The sequence below is a fragment of the Montipora foliosa genome, chromosome 1, assembly GCF_036669935.1.
Source record: "Montipora foliosa isolate CH-2021 chromosome 1, ASM3666993v2, whole genome shotgun sequence".
Lineage (NCBI taxonomy): Eukaryota > Metazoa > Cnidaria > Anthozoa > Scleractinia > Acroporidae > Montipora > Montipora foliosa.
This window is the reverse complement of record NC_090869.1, coordinates 54,160,953-54,173,452: the sequence shown is the minus strand read 5'-3', so window position 1 is coordinate 54,173,452 and position 12,500 is coordinate 54,160,953. Positions and strand designations below refer to the sequence as shown.

Here is a 12,500-nt window from a genome sequence, read left to right as displayed (position 1 = left end):
AAGTGCTATGAGAGAGACACCTGGATCAGCCAACAAGGTAATACATGTAGTTTAACATTACTTAACGAGATATATTTGACGCGGTCTTTACGTGAAACGTCAAGCAACAAGTTTCTCTAGGCATCCTTGCCATAACCGCAGGACAGCTACATTAATTAGTATTTTTTCAAAGAACTTACGTAATGTGCTGTAATTATTACAGTATATATTGTTTTATTCAAAACTGAACTAAGAATATGAGATTTCAGGCATGTTCATTGGCTCGCTGGACACACGCTATCAGTTCTTATTAAAAACTTTTAAAGACTATAATGTGGTTGATGGCAGAATGAGGAAAATGAAATGAAATGAACTCTGATCTACTCTGCAAGTTTCTCGCTAGCATTGTCATTTGATTTACTTGCCCGTAGGCGTGACACTTAATATTTGTAAATGTAACGTCATTGCAGACCTGGTAGTAGCGCCAGCCTTCTCTCGTTACTGTGCTTCTGTTTACTGGGTTGTGGCGACGATGACGTCAACAGGTTATGGAGATATCCACGCTCATAACACGTTTGAAATGGGTAAGGCTTCCTTTCTGTCTTCGTACTGTCGGCCTCTATGATAAGCAAGTATCAAGAAGACCACTAGTACGAACTTTCTCTATCCAAAGCTTCTGCGCTTTCTTTAATTTAGATCGGGTGAATGTTTTTTTCTTCAAGCTTGAATTTGTAGTTCACAAGAAATTGAAGCAAAGACGGAGGCCACTGCAACGGCAGTACCGCAAAGCAATTATAAAGCTAAACAAGATTAATAAGGAAAAAATATTTGTATTGAACTTGCAGCTAACAATTCCGCAAATTTCTTTTGAATTCCGTCCTCTGCAAAACCACAACTTAACATTTTTACGACGACAGTGAGAAGTTCTTTCTCTATTATTAGTTTAAAATCGTTTGAAGCAATCGAGTAAACTGGATGGGATTTTGCAAAATTCTCACGATAGCGCAATTTTATGCGACAGGCTTGTTGCTGTGGTTACAAATTCCCCCGCCGGTCTATTATAACAATTTTTTTTTTCAACGATGCGGAAGGCCGAATTCCGTTTTAGAGAAGAACGATTTGAATTGTGCATGTAGTTATGCACGGATCGAGGCTTGTGAAGCCATTTTTCGCTTTATAAAAAAACAGGGAAAAGATTAAAAGAGAAATTATGTCAAAACTAAGGGTCACTAAGCTATTAAAGGTGAGTTACAAACAAGCACTCATCACAAGCTGTCTTTACGTTTCACTCGAAGCTTCCTGTCTATGTATGAATTTATATTTTTAGCTCTAGCAAGCTTTGTGATGATTTTTGGGAAGCCCCTCTTTGGATTCATCCTCGGTAGCATCGCCTCCACGTTGGCAAATGCTGAGATCAGACGAGTGAAGTATGAGGAGAAACTCGGAGCTATTCAGGTATGGCGTGAGAATTATTGCAAGAATCCAGGACTCGACCAGAAGTAACAACATAAGGTGTGTTCTCCAACCTTCTGTCATGTGAGTCCTAAGTCACACGTAGTACATTCTTCTTAGGGGTTTATGGCCGTCGAAAAAAAGTCCGGGACAATCTTGGAGCTCAGCTCAAGTCACAAGTCGCTGTAAACAAGCTAATCACAAACTTGACCCAATCATAGCTTTTTCAAATTCAAAATGTTGTTTTGGATCAATTAACGGTTTAGCTTGTTTCCCAAGATCTTTGCACGAACCTCCGTAGCTGCCCCTCTCGACCGCGTTCTTGACTGAGTGTCAGGGTATCGAGAGGATTTATTTGAAGCATCCGCAGTGATGGGTCGTTCCCTCTGTGTGGATTACTAAGCTTAAGGAGACGCGAAATAGTTTCTCCTTTTTTCAAACAAATAAACATATTCTGTTTTTAGATACAGTTAGGGTAATCATATCAAGACAAAATTTGGCCAGGCTATTAAGTACCCTCCAAAATAACGTTACCATGGCAACGATATAAGGCATTTCCTTGAGCCTTAAAATCAACATTTATTGTCTTTAAAAAAAAAAACGGGACGGTGACATCTTTCCATTCAGCGTTACCAAATAATGTTAGAAATAATATCTAAAATATTTAAAATTCAACAAAATCTGTAGGTCAGTTTTTCAGAAAACTAAGTTTTTTTGAAATGCGTTTTGTTTTTGAAAGACAGCCATTTTAAATTAATCTAAGCTAAAATGCAAAACATGAAAAAAATTTACCGTCCGGAAGCAGAGATATAAGCGAGTAAAGTTGCAAAATCAGGAAAAATAAGGGGGTTACAATATCGGTGACCATGAAACCGTTTGTATACAATTTTCCTTGTTTTCGTGAACAGGAGATGTCTATTTACATTCCATATGTATAGGAATTAGAAGAAAGGTGATCGAAACTAGCGGTATTTGTATATTTCTGGTGACCCACTTTGAATCGTGAGCTGACGCGAGCAGCTTTTAGAATTGCGTGTGTGGCTTACGCGCGCCTCCTTAAGGAGGCTCGAAAGGGTTTTCGGCTGAGCGCGCGCGTTTGGAAAGAAGAATCACCTTTCCTACAGTGTTGACGTTTTGCCAATTACAGATTACTGCTCGCCTAGCCAAGGGAACGTGATCAAAGTTGAGGTGCTGTAGTCAGTGACTCAGTTAAACAGGGCAACTCTTTTTCTCAAAATGTATCGCTCAAGTATCGCTCTTACCAGGGAAAATTTTCTCCACATAAACATGGCCTTATATACAGTACCAAAGAACTTATTGAGGTGCTTGGAGATGGAGCCTTTTGTTTTCTTTCTTTTTTCATGGTAAATGAGATTCATCCACTATTTTTTCAGGCACACATGTCTGATCAAAAGATCCCAGAAGCGCTGAAAAATCGAGTAATGAACTGTTATAATTTCATCTGGGATAAAAACAAGTAAGTTGAAGCCTTCTACGACCAGGAAAAGTGTTTTTTTTCTCCTCAGGAACGGTTAAATTGCTTTAAGTAGTCTTTTCAATCACCTACTACCCGCAAAAAGTGCAGAAAAAGGATACGAACAACTACTTGCTCAATGTGGATGACACCTCCATAAAGTTGAGAAGTGATTGCCTGAAAGTTGGGTCACGCAGTTTCCGAACAATGGACTCCTCGATGCTTGGGTCTCGTTGCACAATTTTACACGAAAAAACCAACATGAACACACTACACGTGTACTCCACTCTTGTGCAACTACATATTAGCCAGTGGCGTTCTCGTCGAAGTCGTCATTGCGTTAAATCCCAACTGTGACCATGGTGACAGCAACCAAAGGTTGGTCCGGTAAATATTTGAATGGCTGTCGTTGCCGTTTGCTGGACGACGTAAAATCCAAAGTGGAATTTGAAATATCACATTTTTTCTAGTAGTCAATTGCTTACTTGCTCAAGCACCGGATAGTCACTCTTAGAAGATGATCAAATTAAGTCAAGAGCTAACATTGTATCCGTTTATTTATAGAGGCATAGATCAGGGCGCTTTATTCTACGACATGCCAGTTTGTATGAAGGGCGAATTGTGCTTAGAAATGGTTAAGGACATCGTATACTCGGTAAGTTGTCTCATTCCGGAAGTACAATCATACTCACCTCGAGGTATAAGAAGGAGGAGTGGTTCATTCATTCCGGAAGTTGACAATCGTACTCACCTCGAGGTAAAAGGAGGAAGAGTGGTGCATGGGTCTTAAGAACCTTCCAAGTTTGCGTATTTCTAGTGACTGGTCGACCGATCGATTTGAAGTGCACATGCATGTACATGCTCAAAAACCTTTCATTGGGAAAACGCTAAACGCCGAATTTCTAGAGCCATTGTCTGAATCATTTGTGGATTTCTTTCCCAACAAAATTGTCAGAATTCGCAATGATCTACATGTTTTCTTGTAGTGCTAAAACCGAGTCGTGTATGGCTAGCCAGTTCCTTAGTAAATTCAGGCCGGTTAATAAGGAACCGATCTTTGGATATGTTCACAAGCTGTGCACAAAGTCTTGTGCACTTGATCCTATTCCATCGTCTGCATTTCAGAGGTGTCAGCGTCGCCTAGTTCTATTGATAACTCGTACGGTTAAGGGCCCACAGACGGATTGCTAAGGAAGTGGGCTGTTACTTCAGGTGACTGATGTCATCATCTCATGAGCTGACCAGAACTCCCTCTCACTTTCCCATACATACGTATCACGTATTGGCTGCTACATGGCGCAAAAGTAAAAAGTAAGCAAAAATCACCGCACGAACTGTCAGATCAACTGCCCATGCATAAACGAAGAGACTTCCGGTTTGAGAAAAAGCTAAATTTCCAGTGGTCTTTAAATTGATTTAATTTTTTTTATATGGCACGTTTCTCCACAAAACACAGAATATAGCTACACATTGATTTTTTCATATCATCTCTTTTGAAAATGTTATGGGTTTTTCAGTATCGTTTATCTCCTTAAAAATAACATTTTTCAAAATGAAAATAAAACCATGCTTGGCTGGATGCAAAAACGAATAAAAATAATCAAACGACTGATTAAATAACCCAAATTGTGTAGCACGTAGACAAATTTAGAGTTTTCTTTGATTGGCCACGTGTCCATGGGCGTGGAATAATGACGCAATAACTATGGTCATTGGTTTACAAAAGTTGGAGACTGACCAAAATAATGCCAAATTCTCTAAAATTACTTAACCATTACATCCTTAGCAACGCACCCCGAAACACACGTCAGTAGGCCCTTAACTTGTCGCTTCAAGGTAGCCAATTACCCGATGTATCTAAAGTTAGCGCGATTAAGCCATTGTTAAAAAAGAGCGGAGCTGATCATGAGAACTTTTCCAATTGCCGGCCAGTATCGAATTTGTATTTTCTATCTGAAATCACGGAGAAAGCAGTTGCATCACAATTATGTGATCATTTAAATGGTAACAAGGCTTTACTTTAAAGAATTTCAATCAGCGTATAAATGCTATCATACTACTGAAACCACACTTGTCCGAGTCCAGATTGATGTTTTGAAAGCTGTTGACGACAACGAATCTGTTATTCTACTATTGCTTGACTTATTGGCTGCATTTGATACTGTCGATCACACAATTTTGGTATCAAGACTGGCAAATCGTTTCAGAATTAAGGGCACTGCTCTTAATTGGTTTCTTTCAGTTGTTTCTGTTAATGGTATTGATTCGTCACTAAGAAATCTGCAATGTGGAGTACCGCAGAGATCAGTGTTAGGCCCTTTACTGTATTTACTTTACACAAGTTCCTTTGGTGATATAGTCAGAAAGCATGGCATACCATTTCATCTGTATGCAGATGATGCTGTGTAGCAAACTTAAGCTGAATCAAGATCAGACGGAACTTTTAGTTGTTAGTTCAAGATATCAAGCACGCCCAACCCCCCCCCCCCCCCCCCCCACCCCTCAGCCATATCCAAATGGGAGATGGTATTATCTGTCCCTGTAAACATGCTAGGAAGCTAGGCGTTGGATTTGATAAGTATTTCGATTTTAGTGAGGACGTTAATTATAATTTGACGTGCAAGGTCGTTTTTTTCCGCATTTGCGGTATTAAGATTAGGCGGCGATATTTATCCTATGATACTGCTCAGACTATCGTTCACGCTTACATGACATCGAGTTTAGATTACTGTAATGCCCTACTTACTATGGTCTTCCTAAGTATCTGATTGGGTGACTTCAACTTGTGCAGAATTCTGCACCTCGGCTAGTTACTGCGCCGAGAAAGTATGATCATATTACACCGATTCTTAGGCATTTACACTGGCTCCCTGTGCGCTATAGTATTATTTTTAAAACATTGTTAATGACTTATAAGGCTCTCAGCGGTCAATCACCTAGCTTCATGAAAGACCTGCTGAAGTATAAGAACTCGAGCCGTGTATTACGATCTTCAAACAAGCATTTGCTTGATGAGCCCTTGGCTAATTTAAAAGCCTATGCCGATAGGGTTCTGACTCCGTTGCTGCTCCAAAGTTGTGGAATAAGTTACCATTGGACATTAGGCTATCGTTGTAAGTTACTTTATTATTCCACTATTACGCCATTTTACCATATTTGGTCAATAGAACGCGCAAAATATGAAACGGTAATTATTTATTATTATTATCATATATTTTCCCCTTTCGAATCCAATGGAATGCGCCAGTTACTTAAACAAGGAGTCAGTTGTTCCACGGCTGAGTAAGTAGGAGGCACTGGTGTCCTTACACGACATCAAACACTGCTTGACATACTACAGGGATGAAAGAAAATTAGAACTATAATTAGTTGGACACATAATCGCTGAATAGACCCACGCAAGGCCTTTCACTAGCTCGGTGTTAATAGATCAAAAGATCACTGGCTTTACAATGGTGAAACACGTCTCCCAATGGCGAAGAGATTTAGCGCAACAAGAAAATAGACTAAGATATGCACTGCTTTGAAGTAATTCAATTACCTTTAACTGCCTTTTGTATATTTTCACTTACTTTTTCGTTTGAATAACCCAGGTTCCACTGTTCGAGGGCACCCAGCTTCCATTCGTTCGTCTTCTATGTACCAAAGTCAAACCATTGTATTTTCACGCGGGTGAATATGTCGTGCGCAAAGGAGATATAGGACAGGAGATGTTCATTATCCGTAAAGGATTGGTAAGGAGTTAAATAAATTAACTGATTAATCCGTCCTTCAATAGACCTTTTTGCCGATACGGCGGCCATTTTTATTTCTATTGTTTCGGATAGCCACTATGGGATGCCCAGGGGGCAAATACATATTAACTTGCCCCCTGGGCATCCCATAACGTCTTTCGAAACAATAGAAATCAAAATGGCCGCCCTATCGGTAAAGAGGTCTATTCCAGGTGGTCAACGCCTAGATCTAGTATAGCTGGTTTTCACGTTATGTCATCGAAGTCATGTTAGTGGACGAAAACAAAAGATCTCTTATTATGTGCTTTTGTTCGTCCACCAGCAATTATACATTGCAGCATAGACCTTATTCATGAATGGCGGTCAATTTACAATTCTTTTGTCGAAGTGCAAATTAGCCTACCAAGCCTCCATACCATACAGTGAATTAAAAAGAATTCTTTCTTTAAAAAGAGGGTTGGTAGGCGAATTTGCACGGGGACAAAAGAATTATAAATGTGACTGCCATTTATGAATAAGGTCTATTGTATCTGTGTCTCTAGAGATTGGATGCAAACAACCTATTTAGGTATCGACCCCCACCTATCCTGGCCTTAATATCTAGAGCACATTTGTGATAAAAATAGTAAGAGTAGAAATAATAATACTAATTTAGGTGTTATCTTAGTAATTACTAATAAGGATTTTTTTATTCTTTTGTGGATCCATATTTACCACATTTTTGCATATCGTAAGGGAAAAAACTATATAAAGTCATTAATATTGTTCAAAAGCTAGACTGCAAAATAGAGAAATTAGAATCATTAAAGACGTAACTTTACAAGGTCGTACCAGACCATATTATGTTAACTTACATTTATTAAAATTCCGCGATATTTTAAAAAATGTGTATATGTTTAATTCTGAATGATCATCCTTGTGGCGATAGGCCTTTTAATTATTGTGTATCTTTACTTTCTGACCAACATAATTATTTCTCACGAAGTGCGTCTTCCGGATCAATTACTTCTTACTCACTTGAGAAAAACTGTAAGAAAATTTTTCCCAACCGCCATTGATAAATATTCAGATAGTTCGACCTTTCTCTTGACACTCGCAACACCGCACCCTGTCTCTTCAAACAATTTGCCCAGTAGTTATTTTCTATAATTTACTTATTAGCGCGTCAAGAGTCTACTTATTCAGTTTCGTGATTGACAGGCTATGTTCTCTTTTCTCCGCAACGAAATGTTATTGTTTAATGGGAGCTCAATTCATAGAAGGATTAATATGATCGGACACCAGAATGGCCGATGGTCTAAGTAAAACAAGACGCCAAGTAGGCGTTCACGTGGGATGCACTGATCAATGCAAGGAACAGGCAGGGGCTTTCAAAATAAATGCTAGTTGTTTTTGATATTACGGGTGCTGTATCATCTCAAACCTCTTCTTCCATTTTGGCTCTGGCTGTGAGGCGCAGAGCTAAAAATCGAGAGCGGTTTGTGATTCGTTGCAGTAGACTGCTAGCAGTCCCTTCTAAGTCAGTCGAACCCGCCCGTTCTTGTTACGCAAAAGAGCCGAGGGGATAATGGGGACAGAGCGAAATAGACGGACTGCAAGCTTTTTTGTAACTGACGTGTTCAGAATTTCCCGTTGCACCAGGAACGGAAGATTCGGATTGATCCGTTGACAATGGACCACTGGCAGATTTTTTCAACGAGTTAATTACTTCTTGTCAGATTGTGACGCCAATTTGTCTTAGATTTTCCCTGGCAGAGGATAAACACTATATGGCCTTTGTGGTAGATTTCGACTGTTTATCCCTTCAAATGGGTAACATTGAATCCAAACAAGAGCAGAAACTTGCGGTCGAAGCTCTCCCATATCGGCAAGGATGTTATGGCTGTGCTACCACCTGGTTTCGGCAAGACCATTATTTATCAAAACTTTGTCCTCTTAAAGGATATTGATGATACAAATCAAACGCCATCGATCGTGGTAATCGTTCCTCGTCGCAGCCCACACCGACGTCCAGATTCGGTCGAACGATTATATTTTATGGGTAGTTGCCTTTGAGAAGAAGGGAAATTTGTTAAATGACGTGGCTTTAAAAAAGCATTGAGTCATCTTTTCTGCAGAACAAGCTCTGTCTTCAGACTTCAATGATTTGATATAATGATGATGAGTCGTCCTTTTGCCCATGAGATGATTGTAGACGAACGTCACAACGTCGAAACTTGCCAAAACACTCCAGCATTCAAGATAATATTTATTCTGAAAATTTGGCAAAAAATCCGAGGCCTCTCCTTGCTTACGTTTTCTACTTCTCTTTTTACCGAGCTCCTTTGGATTGTCGCTCGTTAAAGTGCTCCTGTGATTTTTAAAAAAGATGACTTCCTTTTTTTCTTCAGATTTTGAAAGTGTATTTGCTTAACAACTGACTGGCAAAATTTTGACCTTTGACTTTTATCCAAAGGCCGTTTACTTTCAGTGTGATTTCACGGTCCGCCATTACTCATGTTCAAACCTGACTGATTGGACCTCAGAGGGTTGGTTCCAGGGAAAAGTGACGTCAAAGGCTCACTAGATTAAAATTCCAAGGTGTGAATGCAGCTTATTATTATGCAAAACGCAAGGTTGAAAGTCTGAAAGCCCAAAACTCCGGTGCTGCATATTATAACAGCGGTGTACACACGCATTGGCTTCTTAAACTAGTGAGCCTTTGACATCATTTTAGCCTCGATCCAGCTCTCTCAAGATCTTAAAGTTAGTAATGGTGGACCGTTAAATAGGAAAATTCCATTTAAAATAAACAGGTGTCTTTTAAATCTAGGCTTAAAACTGTGGTCGCTTAGTGTTTACAGAAAAGCCTGCAGTTCCTCTATCCTTATCTCGCTCTATCCCCATTCTCACCCTCGGTTCGCTTGCGTGACAAAAAGCAATCTATCATTGTAGCCACAAACATTGTTCTCACCAGGCCACGCCCTTGCGGGATTCCCGCAAGAAAAATAGAAATGGCGCATAAAAAGACACGCAAATGCGCCCACTTGGGCGCACAAGGATGCTATGAGCAAAACAGACTTTTACAAGTAAGTTAGGAGTTTTTTAGTGGTCAAGCGAATACTACAGCTCTTTACTTCTTCAACTGAGTCAAAAAAGTTGATCAAAATATTCAAAGCCTTTAATAATTTTCGTCCGACACACAAGGGTAGCACGGCTTCGACATCTTGACCGTCATATTGGATCAGGTGCGTGCTAATGTTATTCGTCGTGGCACACAGAAAATTAGATTCTTTCGCCCTAAAGTACCAAGGATTTAAGAAAAGTGTAGAAAATCATCCAAACGCTGGTAAACGTAGCAAGCAAAGATCAAAACGCTGTTTTACTGAAGAAAGACCGTGTTTTTCAGAGTGAATGGCAGTCAAATTAAAGATGCTTGCCTATGATGCCAACAAAGATGACCTATAAGCCTTATGATCTGTCTCGAGGCAAACAAATCACGTGCATTTACAATATTGTCGAAGGCCCACCATTGCAAAAGTTCCAATTTGAACAAGGATTTTTCCACCCTTGTCATGAAGCGCAAGTATTAAACTTTGTCCCACCTAACTCCTGCAGGGCCCCTGTTTTTCAGGAAAGGGGGCCCTGGGACTCCCAAAGACAAAATTCTGGTGAGAGCACTGCACAAATTGCAACTTTTCTTGCGATTGACAAGTTTCTGTCAACTCTGGAAAGCAAAGGACATTTATTGTAGTGTCTATTCTTCTAGCGCTGGAGCGCTAGCTGGGAACATTGTAAACTGAAATCAACAATTAACGCAAATCAAGTCAAATACTGGTTTTTGAGGAGACGGGAAAACCTCTCGGTGTAGAGTAGAGAACCAACAATAAAGTGTCGACAAAAAAAAGGCCACTTCAAGTGATTAAGGCATGACCAATCTAATTATTATGCATATTTTTATTTGAAGGAAAGCATTTGTCCAATGTCCATGAAACTTAGCAGAAAGCTTGTGATGGGTGTTGTTGTTAATTTGCCAAAATATTTTGCATCACATTTTGTTCACGTGACTCTGAAAGAACTTATAACGTTTTATCCTTTACTCAAAAAATGGGGAACATTTATACTTCAAAATTTTGAAACCATTTGGCAGTAACATGTTTTGCACAACTGTGCCTACCGAATGCCTTTTAATGTGGTATTCCGTATTTATCTTTTAAGATATTTGGATGTTTCTCATGTCACGTGAACTATTTTCCTCAATTGTTCATTGCTCTTAACATGTAGACATAATTAAAAGGCGGCATGACTAAGCCTTTAGAAGGGGTCATCGAATGATTAAGAAACAAGATTGATATAATTTAGCTGAATGTTCCCCATTTTTGAGTAAAGAATATGACTGTTATAAGTCGACTTTGGGTCACGTGGCAAGAATGTGATACGAAACAGTTTGGAAAAGTCATAACAATACCGATAACTAACTGCCTGCCAAGTTTGATAGGCCCTGGACAAATGCTTTTCCTACAAATAAAAATATGCATAATAATTAGGCTGGTCAAGCCTTATTACTGACTTGAGTGCATATTTTATTGAGCACAGTTGTTTGCTTTGACCAATAAACCATGTCATGGTCTTTGGTTTTTCTTCGTGACATGTCTTTGCCCTTTCCTGTCTGCTCCTACGGCAATTTGTTTTCCATTGTAGCCACAAATTACATTTTACTGCTATTCATTCTGTTACTGCTACATTGTTGCTGCGCAAGTTTTGTTTCAGGTCATAAAAAGGTCATTGACTGCATAATTTTTACCCTGTTAGAATTAGTTTTATAGCACTTAGTAAATAAAATATTTGAATCATTAAACTGTTTTTATTTAGAATTATACTGCAGTGACTGTCTTGATTACGTAACGGATGTGATTTATGACATTTTGTGAAGTCTGATAAAATAAGGTTCCGTTTTTGAGATTAAAGGGGCTATATCACGTAAAGTGATGCAACTTCATGACACCCAAAATGCGCAAAAAGTAGTAAGAATGAAACATATTTTTTTGCCTTTTTGGCAAAAGTAGATCATTCTCTTTCTGCCCGGCAAGTTTTAAAAAAATCTGCACGTGGGAACATTTTGGGCGCGAACGTCCTTAAGTGCTCACAAAGACATTCAAATACACTTTTAAGGTGCGTACTTAAATTAACCATAGAGTGACACCACGCTCTGCGTTATTCGTTGGATTACATTTCTAAAATCGAACTAAGTTTGTCCAACATTGGGGGTGCGCGGCAATTGTCAAAGTAGCTCCAATATCCGTAATTGTCAGCGTCGTACCAAGGAAACGAGCACGGTGACCCCCTCCCCCCCCCCCCCCCTCCCTTTTTATAACATTTTTATCGTCTCCTTGGCAAGTTTCAACAGTGTGCGAAGTTTCATGGGAAATCTCTGACAAGTTCTATTTCTAGGGAATCACCTTAAATCTCAGTGTTGAACAACAGTAAAAGAAATACAGCAAAAGGAAAGAAAAGCATGGATGGACACAAATGGACAAGATTGAAGCAGATTGCATTTGGGTAATCTTGAAAAAAGTTGGCCCGACATTTTTCAAGTTTGCTGCAAATTGTTTGGATAAAGAATTATGTTGTTTGTGATGTAACGATAAGTTTATCAGTACAGGAATTCCACATTACCATTTTTTAGTTTTAAACTCGTGATTAACTAAAGATTTCCTCTAAACACCCTAAAATAACGTGACATAGCCCCTTTACGTAAAGTACTGTGAACATTTTCTGCTTCTGTATGTTCATTGTTTGAACAAATGACAGCGGAATAACAACACAAAAGGCCTGATTTGAGTTCATGGTTACTACTGAGAAAAACGCAAAAATGGTGAAAT

At 39.2% G+C, this 12,500-nt stretch overlaps 1 protein-coding gene across 1 annotated transcript in view; it reads left to right on the top strand.

Annotated features, from left to right (window-relative positions):
- The window catches only part of LOC137979107 (uncharacterized), a 131,667-nt gene that overhangs the window by 118,130 nt on the left and 1,037 nt on the right, over nucleotides 1–12,500 (top strand). Inside the window, exons 25-30 of the mRNA XM_068826294.1 lie at nucleotides 1–37; nucleotides 450–563; nucleotides 1,307–1,434; nucleotides 2,826–2,908; nucleotides 3,470–3,560; nucleotides 6,499–6,639. The exon at nucleotides 1–37 is cut by the window's left edge and continues 97 nt beyond it. Coding sequence (XP_068682395.1) covers nucleotides 1–37; nucleotides 450–563; nucleotides 1,307–1,434; nucleotides 2,826–2,908; nucleotides 3,470–3,560; nucleotides 6,499–6,639 — 594 coding nt within the window. The remainder of the gene's footprint in view (nucleotides 38–449; nucleotides 564–1,306; nucleotides 1,435–2,825; nucleotides 2,909–3,469; nucleotides 3,561–6,498; nucleotides 6,640–12,500) is intronic.